Genomic DNA, 20535 nt, shown 5'->3' on the forward strand with positions numbered 1-20535 from the left:
GGAACCGCATGATGGGGATAGATCATTTAATAGTTATGTTCCTCCTCATAACAGACAAAGAAATCGCAATTTTGAAGTAAGAACAGATTCTCCTAATGAAAAATGGAAAAGAGCTCCGAGACCTGTATTTGAGACATATAACAGATTCGAGAGCCTCAATGAACAAAGAGAAGATGGTTATAACACGCCTCTAACTCGGAAGTCTTTTTTAGAGAGAGGACGTTTCAGAAAAAGGGACAATTAAACCTTGATAAAATAAGTAATCAACAAATAGAAAGAACAGTTGTAGATAAAACAAAAACTAAAGCCCGCCCACATAGACCGAAACGAGGCAAGAGAGGGGGAAGCAACAAAAACAATAAAAAGAAAAAGAAGCAAAGAATGTTTTCTAATAATCATATTGTTAATAATAGTCCCTTTGAGACTGAGGAAGAAAAGGGTGTCAAAATCTTCAATCTCAGCTCATATGTCTTAAATGAGATTGAACAAAAGGTTTTGCAAAAGGGCATGAAATTCTGTCCAACAAATGACATAAATCACTTTGATTTATATGTTGATCTACAGAAATTTGTGCGTAAATTGGCCATTAAAAGATTTTTCGATGATACTAATGACAACGACCATGAAATTATCTCAGAACCTTTCAAGAAAAAATCAGTATTCAATCCCACACACAGCAGAGGGTGTTGTGTAGAAACATTTCAGAAGAGTGTCTTGGAGGATCTGAACAGAATTAAAATGCTGCCCCCTAACCGCACTAATAATTTGACCAAGAGTGAACGTGAATCACTGTTATCCTTACAAAAAAATAAGGACATTATAATTAAGCCTGCGGACAAGGGGGGCAGCATTGTAATCATGGATCTGGCTTCTTATAAAGAAGAGGCCCTCCATCAACTCAACGATGGAGTTACATACAAGAAACTCAAAAGTGACCCATCTAATAGTATCTTCAAAGTGTATCAAGACTTTGTTGTTAAATGGTTTGAAGAAGGAACGTTTAACAAAAATGTAAAAGAATTTTTGATTAATGAGAATTTTTCAGCTCCAGTTCTATATCTTCTACCGAAGATTCACAAAAATGCTGAAAATCCACCAGGGAGGCCGATTGTGGCGGCCACCAATTCCATCACGGCAAATCTTTCAGCATATATAGATCATCAACTGCAACCTTTTGTAACGGTAGAAAGATCACACCTACGAGATACGAAAGATATCCTAAATCGTCTTACAGAAGTACAATGGGGTGACAATTTCTTTTTGGTGACAGCGGATGTCTCATCCCTTTATACTATTATTTTACACCATTTGGGGATAGAGGCTATCAAAAAAAACCTGCTCACCAGTAATATGGATGCTAATATGAGAGGTTTTATCGTAGAGGGAATTTCCTTCATTTTAGAAAATAATTATTTTAATTTTGATGGCTCTTTTTACAAACAGCTAGTCGGTACCGCCATGGGCACCAGGTTCGCACCCAGCTATGCTAATCTGTTCATGTCAAGATGGGAGGAGTCCCACGTATGGACGGGGCATGGCTGGAGTGCGGACCTGGTGCATTGGTGGCGGTATATCGACGACATTTTGTTTATTTGGCGGGGGAGTGAAGAAGATCTTAAAAAGTTTTGTACATATCTCAACAATAATGAGGCAAATATTGTACTAAGTTTTGACATTAGCCAAAGTACAGTCCATTTTTTGGATCTACAAATAGAGATTATTGATGGTAATATAGAAACTTGCACTTTCAATAAGCCAACAGATTGCAACACGTATATTCCCAAGACCAGTAATCACCTGAACACCTGGCTTAATAATGTCCCTAAAGGACAGTTTACTCGTCTAAGACGAAATTGTTCTTCAAAGAGTAAATATACAGAACAAGCCAAAAAAATGGTAAACAAATTTGCCGTCAAAGGGTATGATATAAAAAATTTGGAGAGTGTGGCCGATAAGATTGGTGATGTTGACAGAAATCTCCTTTTAGCAAACAAAGCTCCTGATATAGAAAGAAAGAAGGAGAACTATACCATAGCCTTTAATACAAGGTATCATAAAAGGCATAAACAAGTAGAAGGAGTTTTCAGGAAATACTGGAATATTCTCCTGAGAGATGAGATTCTCAAAAAAACATTACCAACAAAACCAATATTTATTTACAAAAGAGCACCAACCATAAAAGATCGGTTAGTTACAAGTGCCTTACATATGGATGGCAAAAGATTCTTGCCCAGGAACAAAGGCTTTTACCGTTGCGGCGATTGCAGGATGTGCAAATCATGCAAAACTTCACTTACCAAATTCACTAAAGTGGAGATTAATGGTATTTGGGTGGAAATCAAGGATTTCATCACTTGCCACACCAGTTATGTAATCTATGCCATAATCTGCACCTGCAATCTCGCTTATATTGGTAAGACCAAACGTCAAGTCAAAGTAAGGTGGGCAGAACATGTACGCAACATTCTGAATGGTAATGTGAGTCACCCTTTCTCTATGCATTTCAAAGAAAAACATCAATGTAAAACTGAGGGAATTAAAATGTTCTGTGCCATATCCTGGGTTCGTGACAATTGGAGAACTAGGAATAGGGATATACGTTTAGCTCAAACAGAAATGAGATATATTTTTGATCTAAATACCCTTGCACCCACCGGTTTAAACGTGGATTTTGAGTTGAGATGGTTTTTGTAATTTTTCAGTTTATCATTTATGTAAATTTTTTTCAGTTCATTATTTATGTACTTGTTTTGTTATTATGTAATTCTTTTTTTATATTTTATGTCTTTTTCATGTTATTATATATACTTTATATTACAATTAAGGTATATAACCAGTGGGTACCTGGAGGTTTGGGTTTATAACATGTTAAAGACTGGTATTCTAGCCTGATATAATGAAGAAGGGCATATTATCCCTTAACAAAAATGGCCACCGATATGAGAATATCTATTGGGATACTAATCCTTCCTTTATTAACATAAGGAGCTAAAGACCGCTCCTAAACGTAACGGGGACACTCCTGAACATCACACAGGTCAAAATGGCTTTTGTTTGAGGATTAGGAGATGTCCGTTTTTCATTTTATGTAATAAGGGCACCTTTACCCACAGTAAAGATGGCCGCAGCCGCACTAACGTCCAGCGTGCCAGATAGGGGAATACAATCACACGCACACACTAGCCTCATATGGCGGAAGTGATGCGCTCCCGTACTTCCGTTTTGCCGGCTTTTAAGCCCTGACAACGGAGAGCAGTGCTCTGCCAGATTCCCTGTCACACGTGGAGGGAGCTGTGCAAACAGTCCCCCACACTTATGCTGACCAGAGAACTCGCTGCTGGTAAGCCCACACTATGGTTACAGATCATTATACTTTTATATATGGTTGTTTGATGTTATGGCCGTTTTTGGTTTTTAGAATATGTTGTTTATATATATTTTTTATAGACACGCTTCTTGATAAAGGCACCGCAGTGTGCCGAAACGCGTTGAATATATTAAGTGTCTTTTAATCCTGTTCGGTGATTTTGGAGTACTTTTCGTCCAGTATCATTTGCATCATATATACCCGGGTTCCAACAAGTATGGTACATTGGCTGTATGACTTGTGATCCTACACCGTTTTATATTGAATAAATACCGTTTTTATTGGAATGAAATGGTGAGACTTCGCATCTGTTGAAAGAAACCTTTATATGAGTCATCTGCATTATCACATGTAAGCATACATGTAAGCATTCGCTTATCGTTACACGAGTGAGGTGACCCTGTATTTCCCCAGGATCGTTTGGGAGCTGGTGTGGGAGCACTGTTTCCTCATAGTCCCCTTCACACTATTGGAGAGAGACTGCCATTTATTGCAATATATCCTAATATTGTTGCATTATCCTTTTGTTTTTTCCACATTGAAAAATCTTTGGAGAAAACTACTGGAAATTACGTGGACTCACATCTATTTTGTTGGGACAGTACTATCAGCGCAAAGTGAGACTATTCCTTTTGTATTTTTCTGTCTATCTAGTGTGGTCCGGTGACCAACATTATAGTCTCCTGCAGCTTTAAGTCATACAGCGCCAAAGGTGGAATTTTTTTGCTTTTGTATATGCTGAGATTAGTCTTCTGCTGCTGTGAGCGGACTCTGAGCAGGACAGCAGGAGCCACGACTGAGGACTCCAACTGCTGCGCAACACAGGCTTCTCCCGTTCTCCACCTCCCACCCTGCGCCAGCACAGTTTGCACCTCTTGTAATGTGCGCAGTGACGTCATGATGTCCCGATGCACATGCAATCACAGACTCATAGTGAGACTGTCACTCCAGAGTCTGCTTCCCCACCTCCCAGTACACTCCCCGGCAAACAGTGCCCTGCCTGCTACTGGATGCGGCCTCTCTCCAAGCGGCTACTGTCCCTCTTGGAGGCCATGTATGTTATATAAAATAAAAATAAATCCCCAGCCGTTGCCGATCAGCGGCCGCCCACTTTGCACGCAGCAGCGCTATCCACTGCACTGCCCCCTTCAGAGGCAGAACAAGTGAGTTGTGGGCCCAGGTTAAAAAATATGGTTTGGGCCCCCCAAACACACACACACAAAAAAACCACACATTATGGCTTGTTTTGTTTACTTCAAATTTAAATCCCATTACACACTGTAGTGCCCATTGCACATTCACTGTAATACCCATTACATATTCACACACCGTGATGCCCATTACACATTATACCGCTCACCGTAGTGCCCATTCCATATTATGCCGCACACCATATTGCCTATGACATTATGCCGCACACAGTAATGCCCATTACACATTGTTACACAACGTAATGTAAATTAAACATTATACCGCACACCATAGTGCCCATTCCATTATTATGCAGCACACCATAATGCCTATGACATATTATGCTATACACTGTAATACCCATTATACATTATGCCACACACTGTAGCGTCCATTACAAAGACACACACTGTAATGCAAATTACACATACCGCACTGCCCATTACATATTATGCAGCACACCATAATGCCCATGACATTATGCCACACACCGTAATGCCCATTACAGATCATAGTAACCATTCCATATTATGTTGCACACCATAATCCCCATGACCTATTATGCCACACATTGTAATGCCCATTACGCTGCACATTGTAATGTCCATTACACATTATACTGCACACCGTAATGCCCATTTCCTGTACATCCTTTCACCAAGATCAGCCCCCCTCCACCCCCCACCTGCTTACCAGCGTGTCCTCTCTTCCCTATAACATCATATAATACCCCTTTCAGACCTGCGACCCAGCAATTACCCATCATCATTTTGCCTGGTGCATTCTGACCCCCTTTCATACCGAACAGCGGTAATTTGCTGAATAACACGGGTATTTCTTCAATGTGCAAGGGTCAACCCAGGTCTTAAATCCCAGGTCGCTGACCCTGGAGAAGACCAGGGTTGGCGATCTGGGATTTAAGACCCAGGTTGACCCTTTTGCACCGAAAAAATACCTGTGCCTACACACGTAGCGATGTTGAAGCATTCTGAGTGATGCTAGATCACTCAGAATGCTTGAGCATGATCGCTCAGCACAATGTGTCAGCGCTGTGTGCTGAGCGACCTGTCAGGGCCAGTGTTCTCTGGTGAGGACACTGGCCCTGACAGATGAATATACAGCAGATATTGTCGGGCGATAGTGACACATGGGGCCTCATATCGCGATGGCCCCTACACACACAGCGATGAAGGGCCATTTTCTGTAATTAAATTAAGTAACGTCACTCAGAAAAATGGTCTGACATCTCTAAGTCTGTAGGCCCCATTAGTCTCAAGGAATGTATTGCTCGAATGTTTGTTTGTATTGTGTACACACAGAGCAATATGATCGCTGGCAATATATTGGTCGCTGATGAAAATGTCACACTGCCGGGAGAAGAGGCAGGGGAAGTCGCTGGACGGAGGAGCATGCTCCTCCGACCAGCGACCATTAGGGGGCTGAAAACAGGAGCGCGCACCCGGCGATTTATCGCCAGTGCACACTCCAATCGCTGGCAATATGGTCGCTCAGCGACCATATTGCCAGCGATTTATGCCCGTGTGTACGCACCTGTACAGTATTAATACTGAAGAACCATTCATCCTCAAATTCTAATAATATGGGGGCCAGAGTAGCCAGAATACAGAGGACAGCGGAGCTAACAGGCTCTTCACAGTAAGTGGCCATTAAAAAACAACAGAGGGTGAAGACAGGGGACATAGGCTGCTAGAGTGGGAACATAGAGGAGCTTACAGTGTGATGTGAAGTTGCAGTGATCTCCTCTCATCTCCATACAGTACAACCCAATAAAGAGGGCTGCTGGGGGGAGCCTGGCTTGAGCATCAGTGACTGCCCCACTGCAACCCTCCCCCCCCCCCCTCGGGTGATCGCCCCCCCGGCCCCAGAGCCGGCCCTAGCTAATTTGGTGCCCTAGGCAAAATTTTGGATGGAGCCCCCAGGAAAACACAAAAACATATTAGCCACAACAGGAAAAAAATACTGACTTACTGACCACCAACAGGGGAAAAAGAAATCATTGGACCCCACAAAAAAATAAATAAAATAAAAGACATTGGCCCAAAAAACTATTTTACACATTAGTGGCTCCAATAGGGAAAAAAGCCCATTAAACATTGCCCCCCACATAAGCCGGCGCTGACCCGGGGGAAGCGCTGGAAGCGCCGTCGGAAGGGGATGCGTGCGCCTCTCGTGCGCGCGCGTCCCCATCTCGCTATACAGATGGCGCTTGCGGGGGATGGCGGCTGGCGTCGCCATCGCCTGCAAAGATGAGACCTGCCCCATCTGTATGTGTGTGTGTGTGTGTGTGTACAGCGAGAGAGAGAGGGAGCCAGGGAGAGTGTGAGAGGAAGGGATAGAGTGTGAGACAGAGGGAGAGAGTGGATGTGAGGGAGAGAGTGAGTGTGAGAGGGAGAAAGTCTTGAGAGAGAAAGTGCGAGATTAGGAGAGAGCGTGTGTCTCACATACACTACCTCACTAACAAGGAGTGTGTGTGTGAGAGAGAGGGAGACTGTGAGAGAGAGTGTGGGTGTGAGATAGAGGGAGAGAGTGTGAGAGGGATAGAGGAGAATCTGAGAGCGAGAGTGTCAGTGTGAAATATAGGGAAACAGTGGGTGTGAGAGAGAGTGAGAGGATTAGAGGAGAGTGGGTGTGAGATAGAGGGAGAGTGTGAGAGGGTTACAGGCAGGGCTATTTTTCAGCAGGCTCCAGCAGGAACTGAGGCCCTTATTCTAGTTCACTCTTTCTGACAAAATATTTCTTAGATGGACAAAACCATGTGCACTGCAGGTGAGGCAGGTGTTACTTGTGCTCAGATAATTAGATTTGGGTGGGGTTTTACACCTGCCTCACCTGCAGTGCACATGGTTTTGTCCATCTAAGAAATATTTTGTCAGAAAGAGTGAACTAGAACAAGGGCCTCAGTTCCTGCTGGAGCCTGCTGAAAAATAGCCCTGGTTACAGGAGAGTGTGTGAGAGAGAGTGTGGGTGTGAGATAGACAGAGAGTGTGAGAGGGTTACAGGAGAGTGTGTGTGAGAGAAAGAGGGAGGAACCTAGACAGCTGCTGTATGTAGTAAGATGGATGCTCACCTCTGAGGGACCAGTCTCACCCTGCACACACCAATAACCATGGAGGATCCAGGAGACCTGTGCTGCACCAATTTGAATTCTTCAGCTGATTTTTTACACCTAAATTAAATTAGAAAGGTGGAACAGTTGGCAAAGCTGGGTTGAGAAGGAAAGCTCATGGGCACGGAACCCCCACTCTGAGAGGCCCCCACCCATTGCTGCAGTTTGAGGAACTGCTACAGGCACAGTGCCAGAGTAAGGGTACGGCTTCCAGGCACGGCCACCACTACCCCTAACTCTGCAGTGCCCGGCCTCTTTCTATCTGGCCGGGGCAATGGGGACTCTGGAACATTCAGATGACAAATATTTGTAATGACAGTGAGGTAATCCAGTAGAATTATGTGGCTTTCTGGGCAGCGGAAGACTCTGCATTCGCCTGGGAGTCTCTCCACAGGATGCAAGAGGCTATTACAGTACACACTGCCATTACATACCGCACATCCCCCCATATTACACCCCGTATACACGCCCCACTATGATACATTACACACATCCACCCCCATATTACATTCAATACTCACATTATTATATTACATTATATACACATCCCCCCAGCCAGTTGGATACACGCATCAATGTATTACATTACACAGAGAGCCCCCCACACACATTATATAAAGCCCCAAGCACACACATCACTGTATTACATCACAGTCCCCCCCCCCACACACACATTATATACAGCCCCAAGCACACACATCACTGCATTACATCAGAGTCCACCCACACACACACACATTATATACAGCAGGGCCGTAACTGGGGGGGGGCTGGGGGGTCACGCGTACCGGGTGCTGGAGGGGGGCGCTGTCAGGTCCGGGGACAGCCAGCGGAGGTCCGGTGACAGGCAGCGGGGTTCCTGGTAGCCGCTGTAGCGGCAGCTTGACTCTGTCCGTCTCTCCTACTAGCGCGGCAGCGGGAAGCGCTGATGAGCTGATTGGCTGAATTTAGCCAATCAGCGTCCGGCAAGTCTTTTCAAAGTCATCAGCGCTACCCGCCGTCGCGCTAGTAGGAGAGACGGACGGAGTCAAGCTGCCGCTACAGCGACTACACCAGTCCCCGGAACCCCGCTGCCTGTCCCCGGACCCCCGCTGGCTGCACACAGGAGGTATGCATGTTGTCAGCGGGGAGGGGGGTCTCCAGCGATGTTGTCAACAGGGAGGGGGGGGGTGTGTCTCCGGCAATGTTGTCAGTGGGGAGGGGGGGGGGGTCTCAGCCCCAAGCACACACATCACTGTATTACATCACAGAGTCCCCCCCCACACACACATTATATACAGCCCCAAGCACACACATCACTGTATTACATCACAGAGTCCCCCCCCCCACACACATTATATACAGACCCAGCACACACACCACTGCATTACATTACAGAGTCCCCCCACATATTATATACAGCCCCCAGCACATGCATCAGTGTATTACATTACAGAGCCCCCCCCACCCCCCCCACACACACACATAATGAGTACAGCCCCAGCACACACATCACTGTATTATATTACACAAATTATATACAGCCCCTGACTCCCCCAGGATACACAGCACAGCACTCACCACAGGAAGAAGAGCTGCAGAGCAGTTGCTGGCCTCACGGAGCTCACTCAGTGGTGGGCGGGGCTTGCTTCCAGGAAGTAGCAGACAGAGCCCTGACCCCTGGCTGACAGCTCTAGTCTCTGCTCCCTCTGCTCTCCCGATGTACAGCCACAGACTGACTTCCTGTCAGCACGGAGCAGCTCGGGCTGCCCTCTGGAAGTGCGACTGAGGCTGACTTAACTAAACTGAGACTCCCCCCTGCCCCGCGCTGGCTACCTCTCTCTCTACACACTGCCCAGCTAGGCAGCATGTTGCGGAGGAGGAGGGGCCCTGCAGTGGACAGCGCCGCACGAACTAAGTCGGAGAGAGCCGCCCTCAGATAGTGTAGAGGGCGGGAGGAGGCGGGGCCACTAGCTCTGAATGCCGCCACCCACCTCCAGTGACGCCGTCTGCCGCTGAGCGGCTGAGCATCCTGTCACTATAGTTGAGGTCAGTGTGCGCAAACTGCGCATGCGCAATTTTGCGGAGGCGGCCTCACTACTGTCGGCCTCCCGGGAAAGTTCCCGGTAGATTATATGGCCAATCCGCCCCTGCCTGCAGGACTATATGACAGGCTCCTCTGACACCTTTCGCTACCTTTTGCCACTTTACAGTGTAATATATCCTGCTAAGATGGGACTTTAATGTGATTTCACAGGATGCATATGTAGTGCGAATGTTTATGTCACATGTGCTTCCTTTGCTTCTCTTAGCTATATATACATATTATGCAGCCTGTCGTGCCATCCTTATTTCACTGGTGCTTTAGCCTCTTCACTCAGATGTATATTTATAATATGCAGGATGAAGTTTAATAGTCTGCTTCTGGGTGTACCTGAGAACCTATCTGCAGGAGGATAGATGTAGCTGATGTGCTCAATTTCTCCCTCTCACTCAGTGTCACAGTATGGCCAGCAATATATATAATGCTCCTGCTCCGTGTATATAGTGAGGGATGTCCCTCCATTAATTTCTAATATGGGAGGGTCTGGAGCAGAACTCACCACCCCCTTTCTATGGTAAGCTGACACTTTCCTCAGCTCCCCAGCTTCTCTGTGTCACACGGAGGTAGCCATGTCATATCCCCGCGGCAACAGTTAATACTTCACCCAGCAGCAGGCTGCTTCTTTCTCACCTTTCTCATCAGAGAGAAAAAGCTCCAGAAACTTCCCCAGCTTCCCCTTTTATAAACTCATCTTCAGCGGGCAACTGAAATACAGCCCATGCGCACGACAACTTTATTTAACTCTCTCTCGGGTACAATCAGTTCGCTCTGAAATATCTCCCCCAACTGTAAAGAGATTGGCACATTCCCTTAACTCTTTCATTTGTATAGACGAATCCACTGTAGAGAATGAAGGGGTGTTTCCCTTCTACCACCTCTTTCTCACTTATAGGTAGCCATAAAGCCTTTTCTACTAAAAGTTCTGCTTATAATATTCTCTCTGTGAGAGGGACATACCAAATACATTCTATTATAGTCTCCAAGAAACATATATAGATAGTAGTCCACATACATATAAGTATATTTATCTATATCACTCCCAAACAGGGTTTACATTTCTCCCCCTGGTGATCAAGTTGGTGAATGTCTGCACAATCCACCACTTGATCTCCATTTACATGTAATTTCATTATGAATTATTACATATTAAAGCACTCCAAACTTTGAATATAACAACAGTTTACTGCAATACCTTCAAAATAGGGCCATGAGTATACAATGCTCGGGTGTATCACTCTATCTACAACTGTAGGACACCCTAATTGGTCATACATTAACAGGTCTTCGCACTCTGGCTGGTAGGGGAGGTTCACTTAGTCATTTACAGAATTTTCACTCCCCCAACTCTCTTCTGGGAATACATTGTGCTCAGTGAATTCTGGCTCTCTGGTTATGGCCAAAGGAGTTTCTGCATCGGTCAGTTTATTAGAGTCCAATTCCCCCGTAGCTGCTGGCAGTGTATTTCCATCTCGGTAGAAATATCCTATATCTGGGTCAAGTTCATCATCTTTGGCATCTTCAGCGAACGGACATTCGGGAAAGGTAAGTTTATTTTCTTTAACAGAAGTTGGGGCCGATTGAAGACCCTCTTTATCCTCACTGGATGGAAACGCAATGTCCTGAGTAATGGGTAACAAATGTTGGCGATGATAGGTAAGTACTGGTCCGTTGTCATTTTCAGGGACGATCTGATACACGGGTATATCGGGCAATTTCTTTACTACCAGATAAGGGGTATCTCTCCATCGATTTTCGAGTTTCTGTTTGCGAGGACATCCCAGTCTCTTAAGAAGGACACGATCTCCAGGCATTAACACGTGTTCCTTCACTTTTCTATCATAGATGCATTTATTTTTGTCATTTTGTTTCTGCGCGGATGCTTTGGCTAGATTATAGGCTTGATTCAGGTCCTTTCTCAGATTGGATACATACTTAGAATGCGAGGGTGCCTTGACCGTGGAGGGAGAGATGCCAAGGCTAATGTCAATGGGGAGTCATGCCTCTAGGCCAAACATTAACAGATAGGGTGAAAACCCCGTGGCCTCATTCCGGGTACAATTGTAGGCATGGACTAGATGGCAGATATATTTTTTCCATTGCATTTTTTGTTTTTGGTCTAATGTTCCCAACATATTTAAAAGAGTTCGGTTAAAACGCTCGGGTTGTGGATCCCCTTGAGGATGATATGGAGTGGTTCTGGATTTCTTGATCCCACAAACCAGGCATAGCTCCTTGATTAGATGACTCTCAAACTCTGGTCCACGGTCTGAGTGGATGCGAGCAGGAAGACCGTAATGTACGAAGAATTTTTCCCAGAGGGTTTTAGCTACAGTGAGTGCTTTCTGATCTGGTGTCACAAATGCTTGCGCGTAGCGAGTGAAATGATCAGTGATGACCAGTATATGGTGATCTTGTCCCTTTGGACCTTGCAACGAAAGGAAGTCTATGCATACAAGATCCATAGGTCCAGAACTCTGGAGACTGACCAGACCAGCGGCATGTTGGGGTAAGGTCTTCCGCAAAATACAATTCCGACAATCTTGACAGTGCTTTTCAATGTCTCTATTCATCAATGGCCAATATACTCGTTCCGCTATTAAATATCGAGTTTTGTCATACCCCAAATGTCCATGTTGATCATGCAGTGCACTCATCATCATAGGTACCATTTCAGCCGGTAACACTAGTTGTTCTTTATAGCTTCCATTATAATTTTTAGTTCGACGGTATAGAATCCCTTGTTTAACCACTAAGTTTTTTAATTGTCGCTGCAACACTTTGAGCTTTAAAGTCAATGGTAAGGATCCTGGAATGTACTGGGTGGTTTGTAACTGGCGTAACATTTCTCCTATCTCAGGGTCACTCTGCTGGGCTTTGTGGATCTGATCTTTGGACATCTTGGGTAATTCTCTCATATCCTCATTTGTAATCCAACAATACATCAGTGGAAGTGCCTTTCCCGATGCTCCCAGGGCACTGACCTGTTCCGACATCGTTTGACTGATACACGATACGTGGTGGCATAACCCTTGCAACGCCGGAGCTGGTAATTCAATCCAGTCGTCATTCTCACTGGTAGTGCTAGGGCAGGGTAATCTAGACAATGCGTCTGCATCGATGTTATTGATGCCAGGTTTGTATTTTAAACTGAAGTTATAATTGGATAAGGCCGCCAGCCACCTATGCCCAGTGGCATCCAGCCTAGCTGAGGAATGGATGTAAGTCAAAGGATTATTATCGTGTGCACGACGAATTTGACTCCATACAGGTAGTCATGGAATTTTTCCACAATGGCCCATTTGAGGACCAAAAACTCCAGCTTGTGGACAGCATAGTTCTTTTTGCTGCTAGACAGGCTTCTACTGACATAGGCAATTGGTCGCAGAACTTGGTCTTGCCACTGATATAACACCCCTCCGATACCATCCAAGGATGCATCAATATGCACTTCATAAGGCAACTCAGTGCATAGGCTAACACAGGAGAGTGGGTTAGCTGGTATTTTAATTTTTTGAAGGCGGTTTCACAAGCATCGGTCCATCTTTCTCCGAATTCTTCGTGTGGATGATAGTACTCTCCAGCAGTATATCGACGTTTTCCCTTGCTACCAACCGGGGGGTAGCCTTTGGTCAGATCAGTAAGGGGTCGTGCTATGGTGGAATATTGTGGAATGAATCTTCGATAGTACCCACTGAATCCTAGAAAAGAGCGTAAGTCCTTAAGTTTCTCTGGTCTAGGCCATTCTTGCACTGTTGCCACCTTATCAGGGTCAGTGGCTATTCCATTTCTGCTCACCACATGTCCCAAATACTTGACGGTGGTTTGATATAACCGGCATTTGTCAATTGATAACTTCAATCCCCTCTGGTGTAACCGCTCTAGCACTTTCAGTAACCGATGGTTATGCTCTTCCAATGTCTTTCCGAAGACTATGACATCATCAAGGTAGACTAATACCTCCCTATAACACATATCTCCAATCACTTTTTCCATTGTTCGCTGGAATGTAGCAGGGGCACCTTTGATTCCTTGTGGCATTTTTAAGAACTCGAAGAACCCAATGGGACAAATGAAAGCGGTTTTGGCACAATCATCAGGGTGCATAGGAATTTGATAGTATCCAGATCTTAAATCGAGCACAGAAAACCATTGACTCCCTTGGAGACAATCGAGAGCCTCTTCTACTTTGGGTACCGTATACTGGTCTTCAATGGTACGGTTGTTAAGAGTCCTGTAATCTATACATAGCCTGATATCCCCATTTTTCTTTCTGGCCACAACGATGGGCGAAGCATACGAACTCTGTGACTCCGTAATAACATGTGTTTCAAGCAAGTACTTCAGGTGAAGTCGTACATCTTCAAAGTCAGCGGGTGCCAATCTTCTAGACCGTTCTCGAAATGGAGTGTCATCGTTCAGTCGGATTCTGTGTTCAACTCCAGTAGCGGTCCCTAGATCTCAATCACTGAATGAAAATACAGACTCTAGTACTTTCATCTTCTGGATAAGTTGTTCTTTTTCCCGTTCAGGAATATCACTTCCCTTAAAGCATTCTTCTATCCTTTCCTTGAATACAACACCTTTAACTTCAGTCGGCTGATGGGGATCAGAGTAGTTCGGGTGAACCACAGAGTTGAAAGAACTGGCATCTTTAAGTGTGGGGTGTGGATTTAGCTCGTCTTGCTGCATACACCATTTGGATAAGGTCTTGAACATGTATAAATTTGTACCCACAATCACTGAGACCGCTGCTTGTCCCGAGGGGGAATTAGGACACACTAATGCTAGAAAGGGTATTGGGGGTTGATGTTCAGAATTATTGTCCATAAATTGAATCTGGGTGGTCACATAGCCCAAATAAGGGTATTTTTGTTGGCTCAATCCCCAAATTATGAGTCCATCAATGGGATTTATTGGTTCAGTAGGCAAATGTTGCTGATACCAGCTTTCGAAGATTATCGAGACTTGTGACCCACTGTCCAGTAACACTTTACAATAATGTCCATTAATTAAAGCTGGTACCGTAGGGGCTTTGCCTACAATACCGCCCTGCAGTGAATGGTACCACATGGTGTTCCCCATCGAAGTTACATCAATTAATTGGGAGTTGGTGCGGGGTTCAACGATGTCCCCTGCCAGTTTTCCGACTGAGGGGATGTTCTAGACTCTGTACTATTCGATCTTCTATTATATCCACCTCTCTGGGTACATTCAAAGCTGCGGTGCCCCAACTGACCACATCGGTAGCAAGTGAAATTTCTTTGGGTATCCATTCGTCGATTGTACCCTCTTCCACGGTTCATATTCACTCCTGCTGCTTCTACAGTGACGGGAGTCTGGACTTTAAGGAGTTGATCTAATTTTTTATTCTGCTCCTCTAGAAGCTGGCACAACCGATCCGATACCAGGGGTACCTCAGGAACTGGAATTACTACCTTAACTCTTTTCAGGCTTTTCTCCCGGTGTTCAATCTGGACTTCTTCCCACTTCACTTCTTTTATTAATTCGCTGAGGGTGGGAGCGGTAACTGCCGACATACTACACCTCAGCCGCTGAGCTACTGGATTTGAAGCTAATGCTCCCCGTAATACGTACTTCAGTCGTTTTTCATCCACCTCAGTTCCTTGGATCCCTCCTTTATCCAACAACTTGTACACGATCTTGTTAATGCGATAAATATAGTTGGTAAGAGTTTCATTTGGTTCTTGATATGTGTGGTTGAGTCTTGATAAGATATTCCCTACATCCTCTAAGGTGCCAAAAGAGTAGTCCAATGCATCAAAATAATCTTGAAGAGTGGCATTACTATTACTCCTCCGGGTGGCTTGGATAATTCCCATTGCAGGCCCTCTGAGGCTTTCAACAATTCTTTGTTTTTTCACATGTTCCGGGCATCTCCACTCTTCTGAATGTTGGGTGGCTGTTTCCTTCCATTCCTCGTAACTCTCTTCCCCAGCAGGGACAGGGATGAAGCCAGAGAAGATTCGTAATCTTCTGTATCCCACCTCGTAATGCCACCTCTCGAGCTGACTGACCACTCTATCCATTGCTGTATCTACAGAAGGATCTTGTGCTTGCTCATGATTTCTATCGGGACTGTTGGTTAATTCACAGCTTCTTACTCCATCACCAGCTTGGGTTCCATAACTTTCTGCGATAATCTCTCTCTGATCTCCCAGAGGAACTGTCGGCCATATGAGTTTCCATCGTTGGTGTGGTAACTGAGAAGTTATAATCTGGGCCGGTATTAAAGTAGCATCTAATTTGTTCAAATTAGTAATCAATATGGCACACACTTCTTCTCCTCCATCTCTCTTCTTCTTATCAATTAACTTGGGTCTCCGGATTCCATATATTTTGTCCACTTCCTCCATGATTTCTTCATCTGACATGCTGTCAAAATTGCCTGCAATCACAAAACTACCGTCCATAGGTAACCCATGGGTCCGACTCCACTCCTGTACATACTGGTTACTCAGACCTTCCATAGTGATGTGTGGATCTCAGCAGTGCCTCCAGATGTAACGCTGTTTTATTCTTGGTCTTGGAATATAAGTTTATACAGTGCCTCCACCCCAAGCAGTGTCTTATGTAACAATGCAAATTAAATATATATAGTTGGTGACAACTATCTGGGTGAGCTTGGGGAATCACCCAAAATAATGATCTGTAGGATTAAACAATTGAACAATTTATTTATACCTCTGTTGCTAATACACACAACAAGTTATATCCTACAATACCGGTTCACGGTTGATAACAACATATATACATATATCTCCAATCATAAGCACAGCTTTATTTTACGGGATCAGGAACTTGAGGAGACGGATATCATATTCCTCTTGAATGACTCCTAAAATAAACAGTTATCCAACTTTAACAGATACCGTATGGCTGCAACCAATAACCAAAGTATACATTGAATACACTTAAAGGTAAACTCTCATCATTTCATCCTCTATTGTCATACAATCTCACCAAAATTTCAGGGTTCAGCTCAGAATTAGTATTGCGCAATAATGTATGTACCAACCTTGTGCACAATATATACTGGAGAAACTAGTCAAACTGTAAGCGCATGCATGTGTTTAGTTTTCTTTTGTTAGGATTCCTTGCGGAGCCACTTATTTAATGTTCCTCCCCAACAACAGTTTGTTACCTGAGTCCTGTAAGGTAAGTGTGCTGAGGAAACAAAGTGACTCTGGGTGCAATATATCAGTATAAGGTATTTGTAATCCACATCAAGACTATAAAGAAGAATTTATCCTGCGAATCCTGTGGTCAAACTATGTTGGTTACTAAGCTCTTCCGCTGACGCTGTAAGGAGTAAACAAACTGCACTTGGATCCAGCCTCATATACTTCTCTTCTTATTATATTATCCTGGCGGTGGCTGCTGAATATATAACCCATCTGTCACAGTCTATCACAGAGTTAGTACATAAATGGACAAATTCGCCCACAGCAGTAATAATGACAGTCTCTGGATTATACTTAATAGTGACAAAGGTATCCTGATTGATAATGAATAGTTATGTATAAATTTCAGCGTGGGACCTATGCACTTTCCTTTAATAATCTTTTCCTCAATATAGTCAGCGATAGATGCTTCTGTTGTGAGGTAGAGTGACAGACTTAATATTGATTATATACTTTGTATCCACTGAGCCTTGCTCTTCACAGATAGATGATAGTCCTGCAGGACTATATGACAGGCTCCTCTGACACCTTTCGCTACCTTTTGCCACTTTACAGTGTAATATATCCTGCTAAGATGGGACTTTAATGTGATTTCACAGGATGCATATGTAGTGCGAATGTTTATGTCACATGTGCTTCCTTTGCTTCTCTTAGCTATATATACATATTATGCAGCCTGTCGTGCCATCCTTATTTCACTGGTGCTTTAGCCTCTTCACTCAGATGTATATTTATAATATGCAGGATGAAGTTTAATAGTCTGCTTCTGGGTGTACCTGAGAACCTATCTGCAGGAGGATAGATGTAGCTGATGTGCTCAATTTCTCCCTCTCACTCAGGCCCTTATTCTGATCGGTGCGTACTTTCCCGAATTCTTACGGTGTGGTCCGCACGCCACGCTGTGCGGTGGCGTACGGCCAACGTCCGTAGAAACGCCCACGTGTCCTCCGCATTCGGACGGACTCACTCTTTAAGAACAAGGCGTGTGTACGGACGACATACAAACCGTGCGTGTGCGGTGGAAACGTACAGATTCTGCACGGTCTTACCGCGTCAGAACGTATGGGAAGCTGTCCGTAGGCACCGATGCGGAGTATTTACGCTCAATCCCACACTTTTTTACTGAGTACACACAGCGATCACATGACCCACTTAGGCAATTAGGCAACCTCATGAAAAAGGGATTGTTATCAATTTCAATCAATTAAATGCTCATCTATACTGACCCACATTCCTACTACATTCATTACACACATTAACCCTTACAGCATGTGACCCTAACATACATCTATATACACTATTTACATTTTGCTTATTTAAAAGATTTTAAACAAGTTACACATATACTTTTGCATGTTAGAAAAAAACACTGACAACTTTGAACTTTAAATAACTATTTATTATTAGAAAGAACTAAAAATAATTGTCAAAAAAATGAATTTGGCCCATCTATGAGCCGGCCCATTTCGGCCATCATCTGCCGCATGTGGCCTCTAATTCGTAGGAGGGCCCCACGGAGACCCTCCTCTGCTTGGGCAGGCTCATCTGTGGAGGAAATACAAATTGAAAAATTAATAATGATATTCATGCATACATTTAACATAGTCATACCTACATTTTAAACATGCACCGTGACAGGTGTGTGTGTATATGTATATATATATATATATATATATATATATATATATATATATATATAGAGACACATATATAACTATATATATGACATATACACCTATACATACATGCATACATACTACATGGAAAGCCTGATTTTTGCCCTATACCCTTTACTCTGTAGAACACCTCTCAGTCAAAGTTCAGTGTCTGTTATATGATGGAGCCTGGCTGGGGAGTTACACAACTCTCAGGAATGCACAGTACATTGGTGCAATCAAGCATGGCTTGCCTGCTGATGGTCTGCTCCAGAAATCATTGTCATAATGCCAGTTAGGGGAAGCTGCAGCACTAACCCACTCCCATGCTCAAAAGCATTACTAAGACCAAATCAACACACAATTATGGTGCAAAACATACATGCAGACCGCAGGGGGTGGTTAGCTAGAGGAGGGCCCAGGGGCACTGACCACTTGTTACTCCAGTCTAAGCCACGCCTGTCCATACTCCATTTATGCCATACTGAATCTAGTTTACAAAGATCAATCACCAGTAAACTCTACTCAGATATATGAGGCTTTCTTCCAGGATACAGATTAACTACACAGGTTCAGTGGCACTTAAAATCAAAATGAAAGCCATCCGCACAACCTGTGTCATTAATATGTGTCCAGGATGAAAGGGATGGTTTGCCCACCCTATCTAACCCCTAAGTGTGTCTGTTGCTACCCAGTTTGTTTTATCACTTTATAGTATTGAAAAAAACAATTGAATCACCAGTGCTACAAAGCAAATAGAAGATGACAAAAGGAATAATGAATCTTTATCTATACATACCAATTTCTGGTGCCTGCACCACCTCACAGGCCTCCTCTTCTCCTGTGGACTCCACATGTGGCACCTCCTCCTCTTCTGCCACCTCCTCCTCCACTGCCACCACCTCCGCTGCCCAGACCTCCTCCTCCACTTCCTCCCTTTCCTCTTCCTCCCTTTCCTCTTCCTCCACTTCCTCCGCCACCCCTTCTTCAATGGCAACCTCCTCCGCCATTACTGCCTCCGCATCCTCCTGGGCCTGGGAGGCCTCTGAGTCTTCTCGGGCCTGTCTTGCTCGTTCCCGTGCTGTGTTTGGGAAAAGACAAAAAAGTGCCAATTAGTGGTAATTTGTATTAAGCCTTATCAACCTATAAATGCAAAGGTTATAAGTACTGATAATTGTACAGCCAAACAGCTCCTTAGTGGCCTTTACAAAACACAGCCTGTAACATGGCAGGTATGCTGTGACATTTGGGCCATTGTAAGCATCACAAACATTAATCCTACACAATGACATATTTTATCACCATTACAGGGTGTCAAACAGGAAGTAGCACACATATAGTGTATGCCATGTTTCACTCATGATCAGGCTGGTGACCTTATTGCCTTAAATAAGGTCATGTAAGCAATCATGTACAAATGGCCATTTAATGTATAAACACTCACATCTCCCTATGCTGGCCCTGATTTGCTGGAGCAAATCCGGCTGGCGACGTCTCAAGTCGGACCACCGCCGCTCCAGCTGTGCGATGGTCCGCCGCACCTGCGTACGTGCGAATATGCGGCGGCGGGCCACCGCATAAGCATTCCACTTCTGGCGGTTGGTTATAAATGGGCCCGCCCGCCCCAGCCTGGTCTCCATAACGGAGACCAGTGTCCTCAGCTCCGCTGGCGAGAAAGGTGCTACTCTGCCATAGGCCGCCATCTTAGCAATGGCACAAATCAAACAATCATGTGCTGTCATTGGTTGATCAGAGTGATATTTGGTATTAACTTTATTGTTCATTTTTACACTAACAGCGTGTATGCGCCCGAACAGACGGCTAACCCATTGCATCGCACACCCATCCTAAACAGACAGTGTAAAATAAGATGGAAACACATTATATATAATCTATAACATTCACCAAAC

The 20535-nt window shown here is 44.4% G+C and overlaps 1 protein-coding gene and 2 gene segments (V, D, J or C); all 3 read right to left on the minus strand.

Annotated features, from left to right (window-relative positions):
• Positions 1-20535, minus strand: part of LOC146081239 (Ig heavy chain C region, secreted form-like) — a 198084-nt gene that overhangs the window by 99127 nt on the left and 78422 nt on the right.
• LOC146081229 (immunoglobulin heavy constant gamma 2-like) overlaps positions 1-20535 on the minus strand; it is a 170518-nt gene that overhangs the window by 71131 nt on the left and 78852 nt on the right.
• On the minus strand, positions 14865-16256 carry LOC146078456 (paraneoplastic antigen Ma2-like). The gene has a single exon (XM_083186109.1). It carries the CDS (start codon positions 16254-16256, stop codon positions 14865-14867), a length of 1392 nt encoding a protein of 463 aa, XP_083042235.1.

The sequence above is a fragment of the Crinia signifera genome, chromosome 1 (assembly GCF_055691185.1).
Source record: "Crinia signifera chromosome 1, ASM5569118v1, whole genome shotgun sequence".
In the NCBI taxonomy this organism is placed as follows: Eukaryota; Metazoa; Chordata; class Amphibia; order Anura; family Myobatrachidae; genus Crinia; species Crinia signifera.

What these genes read in the sequence shown, in the direction of transcription:
- LOC146078456 (XM_083186109.1), bottom strand. Translation starts at nt 16,256, where the DNA reads ATGGAAGGTCTGAGTAACCAGTATGTACAGGAGTGGAGTCGGACCCAT.